General features: G+C 44.7%; 1 protein-coding gene across 1 annotated transcript; it reads right to left on the bottom strand.

The window, feature by feature from the left end:
• Positions 1-759: 759 nt before the first annotated feature.
• LOC122942165 (lysosomal acid lipase/cholesteryl ester hydrolase-like) lies at positions 760-25,776 on the bottom strand. The gene is made up of 9 exons (XM_044299668.1): positions 25,750-25,776; positions 24,808-24,922; positions 24,018-24,216; positions 13,288-13,397; positions 11,928-12,064; positions 11,047-11,193; positions 7,750-7,821; positions 1,794-1,862; positions 760-1,088 (listed from the first exon to the last, which is right to left on the bottom strand). The coding sequence occupies exons 1-9, from the start codon at positions 25,774-25,776 to the stop codon at positions 855-857; spliced, it is 1,110 nt and encodes a 369-aa protein (XP_044155603.1). The 3' UTR covers positions 760-854.

The raw sequence follows: 25,776 nt of genomic DNA, 5'->3' as shown, positions 1-25,776 counted from the left end.
GCTTGCCACCCCATTCAAATGAAGGCAATCGATTTTTTTGTCACTAAAATTTCTGCAACAAAGTCCACAGCGTGTGAAGGCACCCTTAATGTTACTTTAGATCTGAGCATGTGTTACTGCCATTTGCCAATCACGCCTATAACATTTATGGCCATTACTGTTACAGGGCATCACTGCCCCACCAGGCATTTTCACCAATTGCCATGAGTGAACTCGTACCATTGTTACCTGCTAAAACTGGAATCCAAGATTGGCGCAATAGAGAAAGTAAGGGTACTTTCACACTATAGTTAGTTATTCTTTTTTCCAGATGACACCGGAGAGACGGATCTGGCATGTCAACGCATTTCTCATATGGATAAGGATCCTGATCCATCTGACAAATGCCATCAGTTTGCATACGTTTTGAAGGATCCAGCAGGCAGTTCCTCTCCCGCAAGTGTGAGAGTACCCCAATTGTACAAATACAAAAAATTAAAGATGCTCCTCTCATTTCTGAATAATCTGGTTTTAGGTATCAATCTTATGCAATGGAGATCATGCATATACTCAAGTATTAAAGGAAAAGTCAGGTCACCATTCTAAGACCAGTGTTAGCGTGCACAGAACTTCTGAAAGGTGAAGGCAAAAATCAATATGAATAACGATTCCAGCATGGCAACTCAGAGTCCAATTAAAACATCACTTTTATTGGATACAAAAATTAAAAAACTTCCAGATACAAGTAAATTTTTTACAGATTTCAGCTAGTTGCTTTAGTCATAACCTAAAAAACCAACACACACACACACACACGCTTGACAGTCAATGTAACAAGTGCTTGTGTAATTGGACAAAATTACTGAATTGAGAGATCATGCATGCCTTTTCAGAAAGTTAAGGATGTGCGTGTATAACTTTTGTGGAGCATCAATACCCCATATGAAATCTAGATGCTCCCATTTTGGTATCTCTTCCTGATAGACCAAGTTCTTGATTTTACGGATCAATAACTTTACATCCAGCGGGTCAGCAAGAAAGTCATTTCCTCCGCTCCAAAGAGCCGTGGGGACAGTCATCTTTGTTACATCATACAAAGGGGGAGTGTTCTGGAGGAGGGAAAAAATTAAAATAAAAAATACATGATCAGTCTCAAAAAAATATTTTTTTTTCTCCAAAATTTGTCCAAATAGAAACTAAAATTCAAATTTGGATCCCCCTTGTGTCAAATGTTTGTGGTAATGTTTTCCTGCTTAACTCCCGCCAATTCTAGTGCTGCCACTCCAATCTGCGTTTCCAGGCTGCAGCGCGACATGGTCGTATATAGCACATGACTGCAGCAGTCAATCACTGGGCTCAGTGGTAAACCGCACAAGACCATATATGCCTATGTATGGCAGTACCAGAAATGGCAGTCTATTAAATGGTAAGTATATAATCTTAATATTTCAAACATATTTAGGGGCTTTGGGGAGCTTTTCTAATGTTACATAACCCCTTTAAAAAAAAAAAAGGGAGCAATAATGACAACCCTGTTTATGTGCCTTTTTTAGGAAACATTAATGCTATATAAAAAGGCCCTCCCGGCTTAATAAAATTAATGTACCTCCATATCCTCAGAGTTCTTACGTATTAGGGGATTTGGCGCTAGTGAGCCTGGCCAGTTCATAAATCATATGCAGGACAACTATATAGTTTTATATCCTGACCCACAGCCATGACAGGTGATCTGAGGGTTTCAAATTAGATCTGTGGCAAACAAACTAACTTCAATAAAAGTTTAGCATTTTTAAGAATTCCCAAAAGAGTATTACCTGTTTATAACGCTTCAAATTGCCTAGAAAGCCCCAGTCAAAAGCCTGCAGTCTCCCAGTGTGGGAAGCCTAAGTAATAAGGCACAAGTCATTCTTCCAATACAAATGTTACACATTTTAAACCATTTCACAAAACAAAAAAGTTTCATGAAGGGAAGTCTATGGGCACATTTGGCATACATGTTTGAACATACCTTGTAAAAAGTGCTAGAGATGAGCAAACCAGTCAAGATTCGTTTCGGGTCCGGTTTGCTGAATAAAATATTTTTGGGGCAAAAGGTTTGACTTTGGATGAAACATAATTTGCATACTGTACGGAGCGAGCACTTGGAACAGAACCCAAGTTAGGGAAAAGGTTTAACAGTAGAAATTAATTTTTGAAGTTATGACCCCAAAGGTCTTGTGAGTAAAACTTCAGCTCATCTGAGCCAATACATTCTCATACCATACAGAGCGCTCGCTCTGTACAGTATTCAAAAAAAAATTTTATGCAAATCTACTTCGGATATTTCATCTGAAGTAGATTCGCTCATCCCTAGTTGTGACCCAAGTTGATTCACAGCAAACAGAGTTGCTCCAATAACACATTCATTTGTAATAAAACGTGTTCTCTCCATTTACTTTTCCCCTCCCCCAGCTCTGGAATGCACCAACAGCAATAGTAAATGACGTCCAAGTGACTTAAGTTTGTTCAAAAACATTCCACGCTGGCACATACATCATGCTTTTTCATATTCCAAAGCGTCCAAAAATTGTCCCTTCTGAGGAGCAGATGTTTAAACGCTATGGGATTTTTAAAAAGTGCCGTCCAAAAGTTATGCCTTTATAGGGTCAGAATGCTTGCCTGTACAACACGCACAAGTGTTAGTTGTCTAGGAGGAAAAAAAAAATAAAAAATAGCCATGAACGAGCAGTACAGCATGGAACATACCAGGCTGTCCATGGGTAGTAGAGGCAGTAGTCAGGAGTGGATTTGCTATAGACCTTACAGGGGAATTTCCCAGGGGGCCACTTAAGCCCCCATCTCTGCCGCTGGCTGGGTACAGAATAAGCCATCAGTGGTAAATCAACTGTGATAATTCAGTACTCCTGTACTTGGCCAGTGACTTCAAAAGGCCCTCCTGAAGTCAACTATGTCCCGCATCTCACCTCCTAAGCCCCCTGCTCCACAGCTCAGAGATAACTGGAAGAGGATAGAAAACGGCCGCTATTGATAGCCAACTCTGAGGGATAGCTTTTGGGGCAAGATATTGTGTTGCACTATGGTATGTGATATTTTGCTCTATGGTATTGCTGACCCCCTACCTGTTGTCACACTTAAACCCTCCTACCATATGGGGCGTGGTAGTGATGAGTGGCAGTGAACGCTTTGCATTAATAGTGGTGGCAGTATGGGATTAACAGCAATGAGTAGCAACTGAGACAGTAGCAGCCATGTAGTACATGTTGGCAGAAAGGCAGCACAGTAGTGCCATAATTGTGGTGGGGGTGGCAGCATCAGCCGTAAAGAATGTGATGGAAAGTGGCATGATGCAGCTGTGCAGAATGTAATGGAAGTTAGGCAGACAGCAACAGTAGCAGGATGGGGCACCACCAGAAAGGTGAGAACATGTCTGCAGGGGCGTAGCTATAGGGGGTGCAGAGAGCAGTCGCTACCAGGCCGAGGAGCCTGAGGGGGGCCCAAAGACCCTTAAAATACACTGGTGTTCTGTTTGAATTGTATTGCCTCAGGTGGCATGAAGGCACGAATCACACATATGCTGATTAATGAAGTTTATCCTCCCCCTTAAAAAAAAAAAAAAAAAAAAAAAAAAAAAAAGAAAAGTCGCGTTTCATCAGAACCAGCCAAAGGTGTGTGAAAATCCTCCTGAATCCAGGCTTGGTTCATTTTGAGAAAAGTTTTGGACTCGAGGACAATTTTGTCACCCCACTGAGTTGGATGTCTTGGCTGGTACCATCCTCAGTCCTATAGCACCTCCAACTCCTTCTCCTTTTATAGCGACATCCTCATCATCCTCCTTGGCGATTCCCTATGTAACCATGTTCACAGCTTTCCACTGCTCATACAGATGCTCGAGCATGTGCAATGTTGAATTCCAGTGAGCTAGCACATTGTGGATTAAGAGGTGTAGCGGCAGGCTGTTCTGTCGCTGCAAGAGAGCAGTCCTTGCCATGTAAGAGTGGCTGAAGTGCTTGGACAGTCTCTTGGACTTTGGCTTGCACAAGGTGCTCAGTGTACTTATTTAGAAAGTGCTGCACCACTAGGTGGATGATTGGCAGCATACAGGGAGCCTGTGTTATTTCACCCAGGATGTTGTGCCGATTGTTGCTTACCATGGTGCCCAGTTGGAGTTGGAGGGGTGACAGCCAGCAGGAGGTTTGCTGATTGATGTACTTTAGCAACTGCTTGCCTGTGTGGATACTCTTTCCCAGGCCAATGAGCTCCAACACGGCGTGGCACCACTTGACCTGACATGAGATAGGAAGGAGGGGGTAGTGCAAGCAACCCTGTGCCCAGCTGCTGTTAGTGGATAAGTGCCTGGTGTAGGAGCCAGGCCAACCACACCTGGTGGGGTGGGAGGGTTGAGCATGGAGAGTCTCCTCAAAATAGATAGATATCTCAAATGGGCCATGAAAGACATGTACTGTCCATAAGAGCTGCTCCAAGTGTTCATCGTGGCAATTCTTGCTGTGCAGCAAGGTTCACACACGCAAGAGTACAAGGCAGGGATGGCTTTTTGGGAGAAATAATGCTGGCTAGGAATCTCTCAGTAAGCACACACCATTAACTCCCTAAAAGCAGCAGACTAGACTAAATGGTACAGCAGCAACCGCACTGCCAGCAACTTGGCCAGGTAGGAATTAAGCTTGTGACTGCCAACAATGGAGGAGTAAGAGTCCGAGTGGGAGTAGCGGAAAGGGATAAATGTAAAAGACCATACTGCTGCAAGCTGGACTAGGAGAACAAGGGAACTCCTGCTGTGGTGACTGGCTGCCACCTATTTGCCCATGGGATAGGGTGATGCCACTTCATGTGGTTTAATAGAGCTGTGGTGCCCAAGTTTGCCTGCCCATGTTTTATTTTGCCCTTTCATAGCTTGCACAAGGCAATGCTTTTGTCTTCCAGCAGTGTGAAGAAAAACTGCCAGATGAGAGATACATGCACAGGGGTAAGAGGAAGCAGAGCTTAGCAGTGGCATGTTTTTTGGCCCGACCCATCCACTGCATCAGCAGCATCACCAGATGCATCCCTGGCTGTTCTTTGGGAGGTATGTTGGCCTCTGAGCTTTATTGCTGCCGCCATTCTATTGTGAATGAGAAGAGTGAGCCATCCAATCCAGTCTCACTCTTTCCTTGTTGCACCTTTTTGAAGCCAGCAGGGACAACTGCGGCCTATTACTGCTGGCTGGATAGATAGTGCTGCTATTACCCACATTTGGTCTCATTTGGAACCCTTCCTTAGCCTGGAATTTTTTTGTCCTTTGATAATGTTGTGAGCTACCCTGAGTGGTGTAGTAATCACGTATATATGCTCCTAGTTTGAATATAATAGACGATAATAGACGAATATAATAAACTTGTGCGCTACTTTGTTGGTGTATTAGTGATGTATGTGAACCCACTGTGCCAAGTGTCCTACCTCCTCTAAGGGAGTTGTCTAAGTGAACCCCTCGATCTTCACAGTACCCCTGGTGGGGATAGACTTTCGAGGGGGAACACCAGGTCGCTACCTCTTGAGGAGAATTGGCACACAGGGCAGCTGGTCCAGGAGGTACCCAAGGTACAGACGTTGTCAGCAGGCAAGTCATAACCAGGAGCAACAGGGCAGGACTGAAGGATGAGGCAGAGGCAAAGGTAAACAGGCAATAGGTCATGCAATCCTGGGCAGCAACAGGCGTTAAGGCAAGCATGCAAGTAGCAGAGTCCAGGAATACAAGTAAGAGTCAGGAACACAGGTAGATTATCAGGAACCTTAGCAGGACACAAGCATCTAGGAAGGGGGCTGAGCCACTTCTATTATGTGGAGGAGGGCTAGGATAGGTCCGTGAGGTCAGATGACCTAACCGATAAAGCACAGGAAGTGATGCAGGGAACAAGCATGCTGTGGCCAGGGCTGAGAGGAAACAGTGGAGTGCATCACAAAACAGTACCTACACAGAGCCCAGGACTGCAGCGGTGAATGGGAAGCAAAGGCAGCAGATCACCAAACATGGCGCCCGAGACCAGTGGCAGGCAGGGGAACAGCAGTGCCCAGCAGCTGCTGTTACACCAATTTAAATATAAAATCAGTCCAATAAAAAAAAAAAAAAATTAAATTAAACTTAAAATTACTGCAACCATGTAGAAACCTTTGTTCACATAAGTGGACTATTGAGACCCAATGCTCAATTTTTCTATAACTCACAGGAAGATTGCTGCCCTACCATGTGTTTTGTAGTAATGACATATATGCTGGTTTAATTAAACTGAATATATAACAATTCTTAGGGAAAAAAAAAAAAGTGCTTTTAAGCAGTGTACACATGTAGTGGGACGCTGCAGTGACATTACCAAGAACTCGACGTCCCTCCAAAATTAATAAAAAGATAAGAAAACTGGTCTGGGAGGATACCAAGAGGCCTACAGCAACATTAAAGGAGCTGCAGGAATATCTGGCAAGTACTGGCTGTGTGGTACATGTGACAACAATCTCCTGTACTCTTCATATGTCTGGGCTATGGGGTAGAGTGGCAAGACGAAAGCCTTTTCTCACAAAGAAAAAGATCCAAGCCAGGCTACTTTTGCTAAAACACATCTGAAGTCTCCCAAAAGCATGTGGGAAAAGGTGTTATGGTCTGATGAAACCAAGGTTGAACTTTTTGGCCATAATGCCAAAATATTTGTTTGGCACAAACACTGCACATCATCAAAAGAAACATACCGACAGTGAAGCATGGTGGTGGCAGCATCATGCCGAGGGGCTGTTTTTCTTCAGCTGGAACTGGGGCCTTAGTTAAGCTAGAGGGAATTATGAACAGTTCCAAATACCAGTCAATATTGGCACAACCTTGAGGCTTCTGCTAGAAAGCTGAATATTAAGAGGAACGTCATCTTTCAGCATGACAACGACCCAAAGCATGCATCCAAATAAACAAAAGAATGGCTTCACCAGAAGATTAAAGTTTTGAAATAGCCCAGACCTGAATCCAATTGAAAATCTGTGGGGTGATCTGAAGAGGGCTGTGCACAGGAGATGCCCTGACAAATCTGACAGATTTGGAGTGGAGTGATTTTTGCAAACAGTGGGCAAATCTTGCCAAGTCAAAATGTGCCATGCTGATACTCATACCCAAAAAGACTGAGTGCGGTAATAAAATCAAAAGGTGCTTCAACAAAGTATTAGTTTAAGGGTATGCACACTTATGCAACCATATTTTATTCCCCCCCCCCCCCACCTAAAAGATTTCAGTTTGTTTTTCAATTGAGTTGTACAGTTTATAGGTCACATTAAAAAGGTGGAAAAAGTTCTGAAAGGATTTATCCTCGTCTTTTTACATCACAGAAACCCGACATTTTAACAGGGGTGTGTAGACTTTATATAATTGTTTAAAAATATATATTTTATTACACACATTTAGGCCAGGTTCGCATTGATCTTATTATAGGTTCTGTTATAACAGTTAACAGGACTTTTCCCGTCATGTATAACAGAACCTAATATTTGCCCCATAGATATTAGGATGGACCAAAATGGAATGCATGCCTCTTAAAGGCTTTTATTTTGCATGCCATTATAATGGAACCTATAACCAGAATTCCATAATGCCAATGTGAACCTGCCCCAAGTTGAACACAGCACAAAAAAAAAAAAAAGATAGGATTGATTTTTGGTGGGTCTGTTGGTAAAGTTTGCAATAAAATTATTAAGCAATTTTTTGCAATATCCTAATATAAAAAATAATGTCTAGTATCATACCTGTAACCAATGTTCCATATTTTGCACAGAGGTTGAGGAAGGAAAATAGGAAACATATACATTGACACGAGTCTATGGGTAGAAGGGAATAAAGTGAACCACATGTCAGTATTACATAGTTTTCATAAACAAACATTTTTATAAATCTAGGACTTAAAAATTGTGGGGGGGAAAAAAAACTGCCAATAGTCGATCCCTTGACATCTTAATTTGGATATGTGTTTCCAGTTCCTGCAACCATAGTTTTAAAGATCTAGCAGAGGAGGTAGTGGCTATATTTTGCTTAAAATATTAGGTAGATTCCTCCCATACTCAGACCTCTCCCTGCCTATCCGTAGGCTCCTTTTAAAAGGCACCTACATCTTCAAAAAGTCAGGGTTTCCATTCTTTAAATACTTGGTCATTAAGGGAGAAAACTCTTGACTTCTTACGCCCTAAATCTCCAAACATTATATCCTGTATGGATTTTTGTTCCCTAATCTCACACCATATCATAGAAGCTCTTATAGCTTTGAGAAGGGAATCTGTATCCTCCGGGGAAAAAAAATAAAAAAAATAGTAGTCTACCCTTGGATTTTTGAATCTAGGATTGGCTCATCCTCATCTTAGGATTCAGAAATCACATAAGAGTGGCCCGACTTACTCAGTGGTGGAAGGGAGACATTTAAGGCTTTAATGGAATCAAGAGACTTCTGGTCTTTAATACTCAAAAGCAATTTGGATTCTTCAACCACCTTGCTGACAATTCTGACAAACCTATGGGGTTATTTATCAAACTAGTGTAAATTGAACTGGTTTAGTTGCCCATAGTCACCAGATTCCACCTATTTGACGGCTCCTTTGGAAAATGAAGAGGTGGAAACTGGTGGCTATGGGCAACTAAGCCAGTTCTACTTTACACCAGTTTGATAAGTGACCCCATTAGACCAGGAAGGGGGTAAGTATTTTCTTGCATACTCTAGACTCCCTCCCTAGTCTGCCATCATGGCCTTCCAGGACATCAGCATGCTGATGGACTGCCTCCTCCATACTTCCAGACATGGAGAGGTCTCCCAAAAGGGGATCACAGGCTGTCTGGGCTTCTTTGGAGTGCGCTCGTCCTGCTTGTTAGGGCTTTTAAAACACAAAAGCCGGTCCCTGCCAGCATTCACATGTGGCCAGAAACCGCACATTACGTGTCATTTTCGGGCACGCTCGATTGAAACTACATGCGCTCCATATACCTGAAGTTGCATTCCACATGTACTTCAAGTGAGCGCAGCTCTAGATACAGCAGAGGGAGCAAACCTGCAGGCATCCCCAGCATGGAAAAAACACCAGGCGAAGTAAAAAGGGCCCAGGCCTCCAAAACCGAAGGGGGATCTGGAGTGCCATAATAACCTCAGTTATCCCTAGACTGCTGAGAACGCTTACCCAACCCAAGTCCAGGACCAAGGAGGAGTGCCCCAGACTGCAAGCCGCACCAGGCACAGCACAATGGGGTCCTGCAGCACAAGTTTCCATTCACAAAAGTGTGAGCTCCTCCCACCAGCTATACCATTCCTACAGGGACCAAGCAAGAAAAAAAAAAACTCAACCACCACACTGTAGAAACCCAGAACCGAACCAGGCCACAATGAATGCCAATGAAACAAAAGAACGGTGTGAGCTTAGTTCCCCAATAAACAGAAGAGATTTTACGGAAGGTACAAAAATCTAGTTCTCATCTGTGTCATTGTGGGGACACTGGCTTGACCATGGAACATTCCAGAGCAATACCAAGGGTGGGCCAGAATACAAAGCTGTAGGATGGGTCAGAGACCTCCGTCTGCAGCACTTTGCGCCCAAGTGAAGAGTCTGAGGGTGCAAAAGTGTGCACCTGTAAAAGCCTTACAAACCTGAAGAGCCAAAGTCCCATGATACACAGCCCAGGAGGCCCCTACTGCCCATGCTGAATGAGCAGTAACATGGAAGGGTGGTTCCTGGTGTTATTGTATGCTCCACAATAGCCAAATAAATCTTCAAGAAACTGAAGATTTGGATGCTGCCAGTGGTTGCATTGGGTCATCTGGGATCACAAAAAAAGGGGATCTGCCTTCCAAAAGGATGAGGTCTGAGATACAAATGCGAATAGCCCAAACCAGATCCAGAGAGTGGAGAGAGTGCTCCCAGGAGTGGGCAAAAGGAAGGCAACACAATTTCCTCATTGCATTGGAACAAGGATACCACCTTCAGAAGGATAGACTGAACAGGACAGAGGAGCACCTTGTCCTGATTGAGCACTAGGAAAGGGACTCAAGTTCTGACACAAACCGAATGTAGGCGACAGCCACTTTATAGGAGAGAAAACGAAGAATGCTGCAAAGGCTCAAACATCCATGACTGGAGGGCATCTAGGACAAGATTAAGATCCCACAGACCCCAAGCTAAAACTATGTAAGCTTAGTCCCTGTAGGAAGGGTATATCTGGTAGAATTAGCTCACACTTTTGTGCCTATTGTCCACTTCCTAGTAGCAGCAGCTATACCCATGGTCAAGCCTGTGTCTCCCAGTGACAGAGAAAAAATTGCTCTTATCTTTTTTTATTGGGAACTTGAACATAGTGGTCCAATTGCTAATGCAATACACTAATAGTTTCCAGCTGGCATAACATTCATTGGGATCCTGAAATTGCATTGGAGAGAGCAACATAGCTAAAATCCATCTGTCTAAAGTCCAGGTTGTGTGAGAGCATGGACTAGACTGTATACATTTGTAGCAAACTGAGCTCTGAGAACTAAGATTTGTTGTTTTCAACCTTGAAATATAAGACACAATGTAACCAATCATTGGCAGAAAGCTATTGAAAAATATAAAATATATATATATATATATATATATATATATATATATATATATATATATATATATATATATATATATGAATATATCAGAAATGTGAATACATTTTTATTACATAATTGGGGGATGGGGGGGGTCTATTCAGGGCTGTGCTACAATTATTTAAATTTTATTAATATCAAACTATTTCCATAGCTCTTACATTACAAAAAAATAATGGTTGTGCCTTAAGGGAGGCGTTTAGTCTCATAGCCCAAAAGACTTGCTATAATTAACTTCAGAAACTGGTATAAATTACAGCACAAATCTGAGAGCCAACACAGATTTAATTTAGTGGGACAGACTGCCAGGAGATCAACCTCCCCCTGCACATACAAATGAATATGAAATGCCAGTCTTTATTTTAATAACCATTTAAATATCTATATATAAATTATATTTAAACCCCCCTCCCAAGAGTTTACATGCATAACATACCATGTTTAGGTTCTGTTCATTAAACCCACACAGGAGGAAGAAGAAGTTGCCGCATAGTACGTCCAGTAGATTATGGTTGCAAAATCTATTGGAAAGGAGCTTAGTAATTCTTGGCTGTGGCATGAACATCTTATCACCGAACAATGGCTAAAAAGAAAAAAAAAAGGAAAAAAAAGAAATTCTGTTTTAGGCAGACATCTTGTCAATGCTCTAATAGGCAGTGTCAAAGTGGTAATACTGCAAATGGAACATAAATAAGTTTGGTTATTTCAGTGGTTCCCTGTCACTGAATACTCATCTGCCCACGCACCGTACCTCCTCCACCGGTCAGCTCCCTGCTTCACTCACCATTCAGCCCTGCAGTCACAGACAGCGATGCCACCCTTTGTAGGAGGAAGCCCAGGAATCTGCCTCTGCATTCCTCCCACAGTGATTCAGCGCCAACTGTCTGAGGGGATCTGATCAGGAATGGGACAAGGTGAGTAATTACTTTTTTGAATTTTATGAACACCGATTGGCCACAGATGTCATGGCTGCCGTGAAGGGGCAACAAGGTTTTAAAGGTATGGGTGGGGGTATGCCAGAGAAGGACACCTGGGGCAGGTGCCAAACACCTTAGACATGCCAGAAATAGACTGAAACTGACAGCTCTTCCAATAGAAAACCGTGATTTACTCAGCCCAAGTGGCAGTGAGGAAACGTTTCGGCTCTGAGCCCTTCTGTGTCCGAGCCAAAACGTTGCCTCACTGTGCCACTTGGGCTGAATAAATCGCGGTTTTCTATTGGAAGTGCTGTCCATTCGATATCTATATCAGCAAGTATTGGTCTCATATGTGGATCCAGTATAAACAATTCCCTAAAAACCCACCACCATACTGTACCTTAACTAAATAAGTTGGTAAGGATCTGGCAGCTGCAGCAGGACCAATAGGATATTTAACAGTAGCCACAGGAGCAAGAGCGACAAATAATTTAATTTTACTTGCCAGTTCTGGAATGGTAGAAAATGCAATGAATCCTGTAATGACAGTAAAAGGATCTGCACTGAGAAATTTACTATTTCAGCTTTTTTTTTTTTAAAGACTATTCTGTCATCACCCAAAAAACATCCATTCATTCCTAAAAGTTGCATGAAATTATGTGTCCTTTCTTCCAGGAGCAGCCTCTCACCTATGGGTTGTGCCTTTCATTGCAGCTATTCATGTAAAGCAGTCAAACAATGGATCCACTACTGGAGCAAATCTGTTTTTCTAATCTCAGAGACCCTTTAAGGAAGCCTAGCATACCCGTCGCCTCTCCGGATAGGTCTTAGTAACTACTTGCATGCCAGTCCATTTGCATAATTAAGAAAACTAAGCAATAAGTGTGCATCTTTAAAGGGCCAGTTATCAATATCACAAAACCTGAATACCCCTTTAAAGTACCCTACCTAACAATATGTTTTAAAGGCCTTTTGAAACCCGACTGACTCCCTTTCGGACTCCACCCTTAAAAATGTGGCCTTCTGGTCGTCCTCAGGCACCTTACCATCTATTGTAGTTTACCTCCAAGGTAAATTTCCTGGCGGACTGACGCCCAGCCCTCATTGCCGCCAGACATTGTAAGTAAATGACCTAACTCTCCCCTTCTCACTCCTGAATTTAACTAGAATGCCATCCTAAGGCAACTTGAGTAGGAGAGAACATGACACAGAAGGGCAGTTTTTTTTTTTTTGGGGGGGGGGGGGTATTTTGTGCTGCTGGGGCAGTATTTTGTGATGCTCTGTGGTATTTGGCTCTGCTGGGGTGGTACAATATGGTATTGCTGGCCCCGCCCATATGATTTATGGAAACCTACGAACCAGCAATGCCCTCGACCAGGGATCAATAACCTCCAGCTGTTGAGAAACTGCAATTCCCAGCATGCTCCATTCACTTCTATGAGAGTTCTTAGATCAGAGTAAGTATGCATATTGGGCGTTGTAATTTTACAACAGCTAGAGTGCCGGAGGTTGCTGATCCCTGCCCTAGACTTTCTAAGAGCCACGTGAATGTGTAGCCACCTCTTGACAGCTTGGGTGCTAGAGATGGTCTAGATTCTGAAAGTAGCTGAGGCCCTAGGCATTTGCTTTCCCTATAATCCACCCCTGATTTGACTCTGGTGCTTTTATATGAAGCAGAGATTACCCTACATAGAGTATATAATTTTATAGTATAATACACTGTCACATTCTTTTCAAAAATAAATAGGAAATATTCTTACCCATAGTAGTGCCCTGTGAATGGCCAATGTAGTACAATTGCGTCTGGCCTGTTTTTTGCAAAATAAAATCTATCACTGCAGGAAGATCTTTCTTTGCCATCTCATCATAACTGGAAAGCAAAAAAAAAAAAAAAACACGAGTTAAATGTGAATGTTAATACAGGGGTTGCATATACAGGTGAAACTCAAAAAAAATTTGAATATCGTGCAAAAGTTCATTTATTGCAGTATTGCAAATTAAAAGGAATTGCATTAATACAACTTAAAATTAGAATATTGAACCTTTTCACAAAATTCCAGGCTCAAAGTATCGCGCTCTAGTCAGATAATTAATCCATACCCCCTGAGAGAAGGGGACCTCAAAATTGTGACTTTGGGGTTTCATAACCTATAAGCCATAATCATCCAAGTTATAACAGATAAAGGCTTGAAATATCTCGCTTTGCATGTAATGAGTCTCTCATATGTTAGTTTCACCTTTTAAGTTGCATTACTGAAATAAGTGAACTTTGCACGATATTCTAATTTTTCGAGTTCCACCTGTATAAGACACAGGACAAGAGAAAGATATTATTGAAACGTGATATTTTTACAAAACATTTTCAGGGAAACCACATTGAATGCATGTTCTTAAGTGTTCTATGAGCTTTTTGAGCTGATGTCCTATCCTTTGAATAGTGATAGGAGAAAGTTGCAGAGCAGCACAAATAGACCTCTTGACCAAACTGGAATGCACCAGCCGCAATAGGACCACAGAGCTACAGCAGTCCCAGGAACAGTAGTAGATAGCAAAAAAGGTTAACAGCAGCATGTCCGGTGTGACTATTGGGAGCCAAGAGTGCGCACACAAAGATACCGTGTTTCGGCTACGCAGTAGCCTTTATCAAGTATACAGATACAAAAAAAGTGGGCAATCATATATACACCAAAGTGGCCAATCCTGTGACATAGTAGAGCCAGTCAGCTGAGGGCTCAAAGCAACACGTGTAACAATTAAAAATGTCCTGAGCTTCAATCAGGCTGTCTATAGTTAATAACAAAGACAATGTGTACCTGATATCCCATTGAATAGCATCCAATTACCTCAGCCATGTTAATATCCCAAGTCGACGTCTCAAACCCATTGCGCATGTCAGTGACGACACCACGTCCTGATGGTGTGCCGCCGTCAGATCAAGGATGCAGCCACACCTAATCCAGTAGCCACACCATATACAGCCAATCAACACTCGCATACCAAGTCACGTGCGTAGCGTGTCATCGGCCCACGTGATCACCACATGACAAGTGAAAGGTCCTAGATCCACCATAACCAAGAAAGCATATAAACCTTATATATGATGGTGACAATATGTCTCACACATCTAATCATATTATAGGAAGCTAGGTGAATTATCTAATGAACGTCAGATAAAGGTTACTTTCATAGCCATACATACCTTATGATGGATAAATTATAAATCAAATAGACACTAGACATTGGCTCAAAAGGAAAAAAGAAAAAGGCAATGGATGAAACATCCACACCTTAAAATACAGTGTAAAAACATACTGAATTGGACAGCAATACATGAAGCTATTCTACCCATCTACACTGTTTACATAAAATTCAATGTTGAGTCCCTGGGGTTGTAAGGATTGTAATGTAAAGATCCATTTTAACTCTCACTCTCCCTAGCCCCACCTCTCTTGGGAACCTGAACAGTCGATGACCCGATATCTCAGTTGGCCGACAGTGTCCACAATCAATGAAATGTTTAGCCACCGGATTGTCCATTTTTTCATATATTGCTGTCTGATTCAGTATATTATGTTTTTACATGGTATTTTAGAATATATTTTTACACCTTTTTCGCACATAAATCTGTCCCCTCTGGGGTACCATTTTTTATGGTCACCAACTCCATATATCCAGCAGGCCGAATTCATCCTGCTTTTGTGGGAGGGGCGTAGGTGGCTTCTTAAGCCCCGCCACCCAGCACATGTGGTGCGTGTCCTCTTGCCTGACATTAGGTAGGAGTTGCACCCTTCATTGCTCCAAGGCATCATTTCCGGCCTTTCAAGCAGCCTGCACGCGCCGCGATCCTGCATGCCAGAACTCGGCCTTCAAGGGCAAGTTGTCCCCCTCATTCTGGCCCCCCCCCCCCAGACCCACCACCAGTACCTCTGCACCTGCTGACGCACAGAGATCATCCTCCTCTCCTGTCGCTTCAGTCTCGCATTCCACCGTGGAGCGCATCACGTGATCTCCCCCACTGCAGCAAGCCGGCAGGAGCTGCCACTGCTAGTCCCCTGCCGCGCTTCCATCGACGCGCTTGCCTAGGGTGGCAGAGTGGGGGACGCGCAGATACCCGTCCTTACTGTTCAAATATCATCTGCTCACCCCGCTTGGTGTCAGGCTCCACTGCGCCACCCACAACCAGTTGGGGCGGCTGCACAGCTTGGGCTGTCAGCCACCACAGTCCACATGGCGGTGTGCCTGGTACTCAAGACCGCAGCTGTAGTCCATTTATCGGTGGCTCCACAGGGTGCACCCATTCATCACCCATCTGATTTTCGTGTGTTGAGAAAAATAAAAACTAATCCCACAATTATCCCTCACCAGCCCACCTGCGGCCCTGTGGTCACAACACAAACCCCAGCATGCCCCGACAGTCAACTGGGTAGACAGAACCTTTTGTCTTTACTAGTCTTGTTGCTCCAGGTATGCCCTGGGATTCCCTCCTTTCCATGTGCCGTTTCCTTGGTCTCTATTCTCCAGGTTCTGTCTCTTACCTTTTCCTCGGGTCACGCCACCCATGTCTTTCCATGCTTGGTGCGCCCAGCACCACACATTCTCACATTAACCAGGTACACCCTGGTCTCCTTCCTGCTAGGTGTCACTCTTCTTCCATGTTCATTCTTCTGCAACCTGGCCTGGTATGCCCAGACCTCGCATCTCCCAAGGCAGTCATCCTCACCAGGTACGCCCTGGACAGTTACTTGTCTACATGTCTCCTGCCCCGGTCATTCCCAGGATCGCCCTGGTACACGTTTAACTCAGCAGACCCATTGTTGCTATTCTTTCTGTCAGTCATAATGGTTCATGGTCGCCTGTGCACCATTACCTCGTTCATTCTGCCGGTTTCGCCCGTTCTGCGCATCCCCCATACCGAGCCCGCTTCTGCAGCAATCTATACGTTTCGTTCCTGGCATCTGTACTGTCATAGCCCACGAACATCTGGTCGCTTTCCAGTCACAGCTCATGAAGGCAACATGTACGGACTTGTTCTTTTATCTGCTAAGCTAACACGTGGGTACCTGTAAGTTTAATCACTTTTCTTTCAGGTGAATTTCCCTTAGTCTCGGCGCAACCAGCTCCAGTAAATTCAGGTAAGTTGACAGTCGCACGCCTAGCAAGGGGACCAATGCGTCCCTAGGTCAAGACCCCGTACCTCGCTACGCGCATTTTCTCCAGCAGCACCGCCTGCGCCCATCTTACAATTATCCCACCAGCTTCCATTATGTCCCTTTCATTTTTCAGCTCACCACGTCTCACGTTTCAGACCTCGAGGACGCTTTGTCAACTGTAAAGTCCGCGATTTCAGAGCGAGCAAGCCTCATCCTACCGGACTTGGACAATCCCTAAGATGATTGCCGAGCTAAACAAGTGAGGGATGCGCCATTCGTCCACAGCCTGTAAGGCTGAACTGTACTGCCTGTTTCCAGACCCATCCACGGAGCAAGTCTCGGTCTACCATCCAGTTGTCCCTTACGCAACTACATGCCACCATTAACAACCTGTCCAGTTCCATCTGCGACATCAACACCAGACTCCAGGCAGTTGAAAGCAGGGACGCATCACCTCCTGCTCCCATCAATCCCACTCCAGGTCCTTCCACTTACCAGCCTTCTACCCTCCAGGTAGGTTTTCTGGGGTCCCAAGATCGCTCCCTCCTTTTTAGTTCCAGAAAACTTGCGCAAAGATATACAGGCAAGGATGTCAACTTAGCGGCGGTCCTCATTTCTACCCATGACACCGTGGAAAACAGGACCATCGCATGTGGCGATGTGTCTGGTACTGAAGTCCAAAGACACTCTCCTTAAAAAAAAAAAAAAAGAAAACCACACACCTATCCCAGAGTTCATGCTTGCGTTTAGCCTGTATCCGGACATCTGTTTGGTGCAGCCGGCCAGAAGGGAATTGCTTGACACATACCTGTACAGGGTCACGGAGCTCGGGTATAAATACGGAGGATTTGCTTACTATGACTACCATTGGTCACTCGGCAAAGGCAGCTGCTGCCCTCGCCCAGTTTCAGCATGTCACCAACTGGGCATCCTTAGATAGCTTTTCTGTAAACATTTTGCCGGACTTAGATCCCCGTATTGCTCTGCCAGTCAGTGATGCACGCTTCCGACTGGGGCCCCGACTCACACGTCACTTCCCAGGCCAAACAGTAGCCCAGCACTTCAGCTTCCCAAAAGCCAGGTCTGCTCCTGGACAAATTAGGTCGGCCCATAGTATTTCTGGAGGAAAAAAATAAATCAGTTGTGCAATAATTATAATTCCACTTTCTGCAATTACAATAAGTGTAAGACGCGCCATATTTGTTCCGCCTGCTTTCGGGCCCATCCTCCTGCTCCCAACGCGCTGTGAAAAGCTGACTAGCCAACAATGTTCCCTTTTGGTCTCCCTCCTGAAAACTCACCACAACCCCAGTTTCGTACATTTCCTGCAGTCTGGGTTTTCTGTAGGCTTCCATATCAGTCTCGTCACCTTGCCCCAAGGTTCATGGAAAAAACGCCAAACCTGGCGTCAGCCACGGAGGACCCAGCCTCGGTGGATTCTCTCCTGCAGGCCAAACTGCAGAAGGGATTCATCATAGGCCTCTTTTCCCAACCTCCTTTCCATGTCTATAGAGTAAGCCCCATCGGTCATCAAGAAAAATACCAATAAAAAGTGTTTGCTCTACGATTTGTCAGCACCTTATGCCGCCAGCATTCCAAGTCTCAACTCATTGATCCTGTCCGAAGATTATTCGATGCAATATTCTTCCCTGGATGAAGCGATACAACTGATATTACAAGTGGGGGCAGGCACATGGCTATCGAAGGCAGACATCTCAGACGCTTTCAAGCCATTGCCAGTCCAACCTCACCTTTGGAGGTTTCACGGAATCAAATGGAGGGACCAGTACTTTTTCAAAACTCACCTCACGTTTGGGTCAAAGAGCAGCCCCTGGCTCTTTGATCAGTTCGCCCAGGCCCTCCATTGGATTCTGGTAAACCACGGCAATTGTCGCAGAGTAATCCATTACCTGGATGACTTCTTACTGATCGAAAACCCCAACCACACGCCCGACAGGTTGGAAAGTCCTCAGCATTTTCACCGCATTACGGGTCCCAGTGGCACCGTCAAAAGTAGATAGCCCTTCCACAGGCATCTCCTTAGACACCATCAGAATGGAGACCAGACTCCCAGAGGACAAATTAGTCTGGCTCCAAACGTCCATTTCCACTCATGTGGGATCCAGGACCATGTCGAAGGGCGACTTACAGTAGTTGTTGGGCTCACTCAATTTCGCCACCCGTATCATGCCACAGGGTCGCTCCTTCACATCAAGACTCCAATTGTTGCCTACGGCCGCGACACAAGGCTCGCTTATTCAGCTGGACCGGGAAGCCCTGGCCGACCTAGCTATGTCGAGGGTCTTCCTGTCAGAGTGGAATGGCATCTCCCTATTGGAGTGACACCTGCCCGACCGTGTATTCCGATGCGGCCGCATCCGTCGGGTTCTGTGCCTTATTTGGTCGCCAATGGTTCATGGACTCCTGGCCTCCCAAAATTTACTCAGACCCTCAGGCCATTCAGCCCCCCTCCTAGAATTATATCCCATCATGGCGGCCGTGCAAGTATGGGGCAAAGAATGGAACATGCCAGTATCCATCACTGAACCTCACAGTAGTTGACATCCTCACCAAAGGCAGGTCCGGCTCGCCCAAGGTCATGCGCTTCCTGCGCAAACTCTATAACATAACTTCCACATCTCGTGCCCACATACACCTTCATCCTAGGGGCAACACAAACAGTCACATTTATCATGGCTTTCCTGGCATACTGCCACAAAGACAGTCACCTTTCATACAGTACCATCAGGTTGTATTTGTCGGGGGTCCAGCATCACCTCATGATCAGTCACCCTGACAGCAACTCCATATTTTCCTCCCATGCCATCAAAGCCACATTGCGGGGCATTCAGAAGAGCTCCAACAAGTCCGAACCCACCAGGCAATCCGTCTCAGGGGACTTGTTCAGGAAGATCTCAACCTCCCTAGACAGCAGTCCTTTTGGCCCATTCAGAAGCAGCATTCTCAAAGCTGCCCTCTATTTAAGTTTCTACGGCTTTCTCCGGCCCAGGGAATTCACTAGCACCTCCCCTCATAATTCAGGTCCCGTACTAAGCCAACTCACCCAAAGACATGAGCATTTCATCTCCACCTTACCCATTTCCAAAACCTTGCAAATAGGGACCCCTGTATGCATCAAATATTTCCCAACTACCAACCCATGGTGCCCAGTGGCTGTCCTCAGATTACTAACCACCCTAGGCAACCAGGCTCCAGCCAGCCCTCTCCTTCCTTTCCCTTCCCGGCCACCCTCGTCCTTGTAGTTCAAACACATGCGCAGCCTCACATCAGGTTTAGGGTTTAACCCCCGGGCCATATCAGGCCATTCGTTCCGGATTGGAGTCGCCTCCGCCGCATCCAAACACGGGGACCCGGCTCACATCATACACAAAATGGGTCAATGGAAATCATCATGTTTCTCGCGGTACATCCTGCATCCGAAAGCAGAGATCGCCAGAGCTTTCTCCGACTTGGTACTGTAATGCTACCAACAATAAAAAGGGTTGTATCAATAAACCATTCCTACTCTTTTTTTGCCCCCTTTATTGGCCTACCCTCATTACGTGAATATATATTTTACACACAATACTCATTGTTCCATCCATTGCCTTTTTTCCTTTAAGCAAATGTCTATTGACAATTTGATCATAATTTATCCATCATGATGTATAGATATGAAAGTAACCTTTATCTGATGTTAGATATTCACCTAGCTTCCTATAATATGATTAGGTGTGCGAGACTTTGTCCCCATCTACATATTGGTGGCTGGACTTTCTACATGTTATGGTGGATCCAAGACCTTTCGCTTGTCATGTGACGGTCACGTGGGCCGATGACACTCTACGCAAGTGACTTGGTATGAGCGCGTTGATTGGCTGTATGCGGTGTGGCTACTGGATTAGGTGCTGCTGCATCCTTGATCCGACGGCGGCACACCATCAGGACGTGGTGTCGTCACTGACATGCGCAATAGGTTTGTTGAGACGCCGTTGCTGGGATATTAACATGGCTGAGGCAATTTGATGCTATTCAATGGGATATCAGGTGCACATTGTTTGTTATTAACCATAGACAGCCTGATTGAAGCTCAGGACATTTTAATTGTTACATGTGTTGATTTGATTGAGCCCTCAGCCGATTGCCCACTTTTTTTGTATCTGTATACTTGATAAAGGCTACTGCATAGCTGAAACATATCTGTGTGCGCACTCTTGGCTCCCAATAGTCACACTGGACATGCTGCTGTTAACCTTTTTGCTATCTACTACTATCCTTTGAATAGGTCATCAGCATCTGATTGGTGGAGGTCCAACACCCAGAATCCATGCTGATCAGCTGTTTGAGAAGGAGATCAGCTTTTCCTAGGCCATGTGACATCATGCTCATTGGTCACAGCGATTGCACCAGTGGCGGATTAACATAGGGGCGTTCAGGTCGGCAGCCCTGGGGCTCCCAATGCCAACCTGAACACCCACATACTGCGACAGGGCACAGAAGCGCATAGTTCCCTGCCCCGCCACAGATCAACGCCATAGGCTTCAGGCCTAGTAGACCCGAGGCCCATGTGGTAGTATAATTCTGGCACAGGCATGCGTGACTACATCACGCACCTGCGCTGGGATGCAGGACGAGGATTGCATACCAGCCTCATCATCCTGGACACAGGTAAGTACTCGTTTTTGGGGTTTTTGTGCCAACTCTGGTGGGCAGAGGAGGAGAGGAGGACATGGGGGAAGTGTTGGGGCAAATTACTTTAGGGGGCGCACTATGGGGGAAATTACTTTTAGGGGATATTTGAGGACACTACAGGTATTACCTGGAGCAAAATATAGGGTGTTATTACTGGGGGCACTCTAGGGGACATTAGTGTCTACAGCAGTTATAGGGACTTATGAGATCATTTATCAAAGTGGTGTAAAGTAGAACTGGCCTAGTAGCCAACAGCAACAGATTCCACAAATTTCATTTTTCACAGCTCCTTTGGAAAATGAAAGGTGGAATCTGATTGGTTGCTGTGGGTCACCAACCCAGTTGTACTTTACACCAGTTTGATAAGTGACCCCAATTATGAGAAATATAATGTCTTTGTAAAAAAAAAAATCTGTAGAGACAAGATGCGGCCGAAATAATTTGTCATGGCGTTCTAGGTCAAACAGAAGAGGAAAGAAGATCCACATGACAGGAGAGGTCACTGGAAGAGGTATGTAGAGCTGGCTCACTACTGTGACCTGCATCTCATGTTCTCCTACAAGTCTTTTATCATAAGCATTTTAAATTTGGCAACTAAAACTTTTAATTTGTCACCTGCAGTCCTATGCAACAGCCCAGATAACACAATAGGTCACCATTATGTGGGGTGTTACATAGGACCGCAGATAACACTGAGTACAGAGGTCATAGATGTTATAAGATGGTGGGGGTCAGACTTCTGGCACCCCCGCCAATCCGCCGTTTGAGGAGACCACGATGTTCCAGTGAGCGCTTCAGCCTCTTTGCTCCTTAACAAGCACAGCTCTGTCCATTTGATAGCACTGTGCTTGGTATTGCAGCTCAGCCCCAATCACTCAGATGGGACCGATCTGCAGCAAGGCCATGTGAACAATAATTGATGTCATATGTCCTAGGAAGAGACTGGTGCTCTCAAAGCCTCTTCATACAGAAAATAAAAAAATTAAACTAAAAAAGGGAGGGAGGGGCACGAGTTGGGTAGATAGCCCCAGGCCCATCATGCACTTAATCTGCCCCTGGACAGCAGTGTGCTTTGTGAGCAGAGAAGGCTATGGTGCTACTGTGGACGCCGGTGCCTTCTCCAACAGCTGATCATAGGGTTGGGACCACCATAAAGGGGTTCTCTCAGATTTTTTAACCGATCAGCTATGACCATGATTAGTATAAAAAATAAAAATTAAGATACCTATTAAAAAAAATCAGCAGAATTCTGAGCTGAACCCAGACATATCCCCATTTTTACCCAGGCAGCCCCCCCACCAATATGAAGATTGGATTTCATGCTCCAATGCCCTCCCTTGCACTGTGCTGTATTGTGCAGGGCAAGGGCTGTTCGTTTATATATTTTTATGCCGCTAGGCAGAGGCTTCCACCTAGCTTAACCATGGAGCACGGTATGTCACCGAATCTTAAGGGAGATATAAAAAAAAAAAAATAATAATTATAAAAAAAAAAAAATTTGCCCTATACAATTCAGCGCATGGGAAATTAAGAGCATCAGAGCATTAATTGTTCCAAGGCTCACATCAGGGAAGCTGCCTGGGTGAAAATGGGGCTGTTGTGTAGTTCCAGGCATGGCCACAAGTATGGATGCACTACAGAGTCTAGATAAAGTTAGAGGGGGTACAGCATTCACTGCAGCGCAGTGCCCTTTGTTCTGTAGACTGGTGGAAGTTCTGGGGATTAGACCCCTACTAATTAGACAATGATTGCCTATTTGGAGAACAGGCCATGAATGTGTTTAATTGAAACCCCCTTTAAAGGGTTTCTACCACTTAGGTGTCACATATTTGGCTGTCAGACACTAGCGATCCGCTAGTGTCTGCTCTGGCCAACCATCCTAATATAATTGCTTTTGGGGCGGTGGTTTGGCTAAAAAAAACTACTTTTATTAATATGCTAATGAGCCTCTAGGTGCTATGGGGGCATCATTAGCACCTAGAGGCTCCGTCTACCTTTAGAAACTGCCGCCCCCAGCGCGTCCCTCCAGCCCGCCCATCTCCTCCTGAATGCGATCCTCGTATGTATTCTGCGCATGCGCAGTAAATGTCTGACAGCTTCCCTGCTCAGACATCTCCACTGCGCCTGTTCCTCGGAGCACTATGGCGTCATCGCGCAGGCGCAGTGGAGATGTCTGAGCAAGGAAGCGGTCAGACATTCACTGCGCATGCGCAGAATACATACGAGGATCGCATTCAGGAGGCGATGGGCGGGCTGGAGGGACGCGCTCGGCGGCGGCAGTTTCTCAAGGTAGACGGAGCCTCTAGGTGCTAATGATGCCCCCATAGCACCTAGAGGCTCATTAGCATATTAAAAAGTCGTTTTTTTAGCCAAACCACCGCCCCAAAAGCAATTATATTAGGATGGTTGGCCAGAGCAGACACTAGCGGATCGCTAGTGTCTGACAGCCAAATATGTGACACCTAAGTGGTAGAAACCCTTTAAGAATATATTTATGGGAATTTTGGCCTGAATTGTAAGTATTTAGGCATAACCTGAACAGGAGTACAGTATATTCAACACTTACGTGTATAAAAAACACCCAAGCACCAGTTTTATGACATGTTACCGGAGATTGAGCAGAGGCAATCCGAACAGGCATACTGTACCTAAAAGCCCAGAATTCGCTGTCTGCAGGGGACAGAGTCTTGTGCTTCATAGACCAGGTATTACCCCGACTGTTTCCCATCCACACGTCATAACCTGCATCTGCCAGGATGAAGCCCAGACTATTGTAGTTGAAGTTTGTGACCCAGTTGCTGGCATCCATAAGCAGGCCATGCTGTAATAATACCACTGGTTTATTCTCTAAAGTATTAAAAAACAGAAGGTGAATGAATTAACATAATTACTGCCATTTATTCTGTATCACATGATGATTACTGGAGACAGTACACATGTATGAATATAAGCACACAGATCTATAGCTAGGCTTTACATCCCCCTGAGGAGGAAATTAGGATGTGCCTTGCAAACTCCCCACTCCATTTCTGATGAAAGTCTGGAATCTTGCATTTTCTACTTTTTAAATGCCATTGTGCCCATGTCAAGTCACAAGTGGCGTTTCCAGACAACCATCGCCACTTCCCTGTGGGCCAGTTCCCGCTGCTTGTTTGCCATTAGTTCTCCTGGAGAGGGGAGTCTCACAGGTTCTCAATACCACCATTGTAGAAGAGTTATGGACCAACAAGGGTCATCTCTTTGAATGGTCCCAGAGCACTCCATCGGTTGCAATGGAGGCCAACAGAAGTACATTTTTGTGTACTGTAACACTTTAGTACAGTATAATTCATATTAAATTATAATATGCTAAATATCAGGCAAATATTGCTCTAAATGTAAGATAGGGAGAAAAAAAAAAAAAACCACAGCGAGGGGGACAAGCAAAATATACTGTACCTCCAGACTGATTCTTAATGCCATGTGGAATTCGGTTGACAGTTAGGATGTACCCATCTTCAGTGACCACTTCATAATTCTTACTGGGATATCCTTGCTGGCTGATTAGCCTCTTCTATAATACATAGTTAGTTAATCATATTACATTTAACTTTATTATCTTAAACATTATCTTACCACCACTTCATAGAGACTGCAAGATCATCAAGATATACCGTATCTGTCCTAGAAACTACAGCTTTGACAGTGACCAGCAAGCCACAGCTTTACAGACCATGCTGCAGGTGAGGAACTATGGTTAAGATACCCATCACCTAGATAACATCCAGACCATCTTAAAGCTTTTATTACACAGTGGACGCCTACTGTATATCCACAAATGCAAGCTTTCAGCTATTAGCCAGAAGTTCAAGGGAAAGTCAGCCAGACAGCACACCTGAGGGGCTATTAACTGTTGTAAATTTGTCATGGCTGGCAATGCCCACAGCTTTTTGGCCAGGAAAGAGGTGAAGTAGGAGCTGGCATAGTTTAAGACAAGGGCATGGACTACCATATATGTCAGGGGTGGCCAACCTTAGACAAAAAAAAAAAAAAAGGAACATAATAACTGCGCTGCTGCAAGACCATATGGAGTAACAGAAAAGATCGTTCGGGACTGGAAAGCAAGTGAAAAAGCATTAAAGAGTATGCCAAGCGGTAAGTGTGCATTAAGAGGCACCCCGCATTGGCGAGAATTTGAAGAACATGTAGCAGACATGGTGAATGAGCATCGCCAAAACGGTTATGTAGCGACACGCAATAAAATATGTTTGTTTGCACTTCAGTGGGCCAATCTAACCCAGATCACAGCAACAGATTTAAGGCCACCGCATCCTGGTGTACTAGAGTCTTGGAAAGGCATAATATGGGACTGAGGCAAAAGCTGAAAATTTACACAATTACCTGCAGATCTTGATGCCAAATAGTCAT

Source organism: Bufo gargarizans, chromosome 6 (assembly GCF_014858855.1).
Source record: "Bufo gargarizans isolate SCDJY-AF-19 chromosome 6, ASM1485885v1, whole genome shotgun sequence".
NCBI classification, from domain to species: domain Eukaryota; kingdom Metazoa; phylum Chordata; class Amphibia; order Anura; family Bufonidae; genus Bufo; species Bufo gargarizans.
The sequence above is the reverse complement of the archived record's forward strand: the minus strand, read 5'-3'. Positions and strand labels throughout refer to the sequence as shown.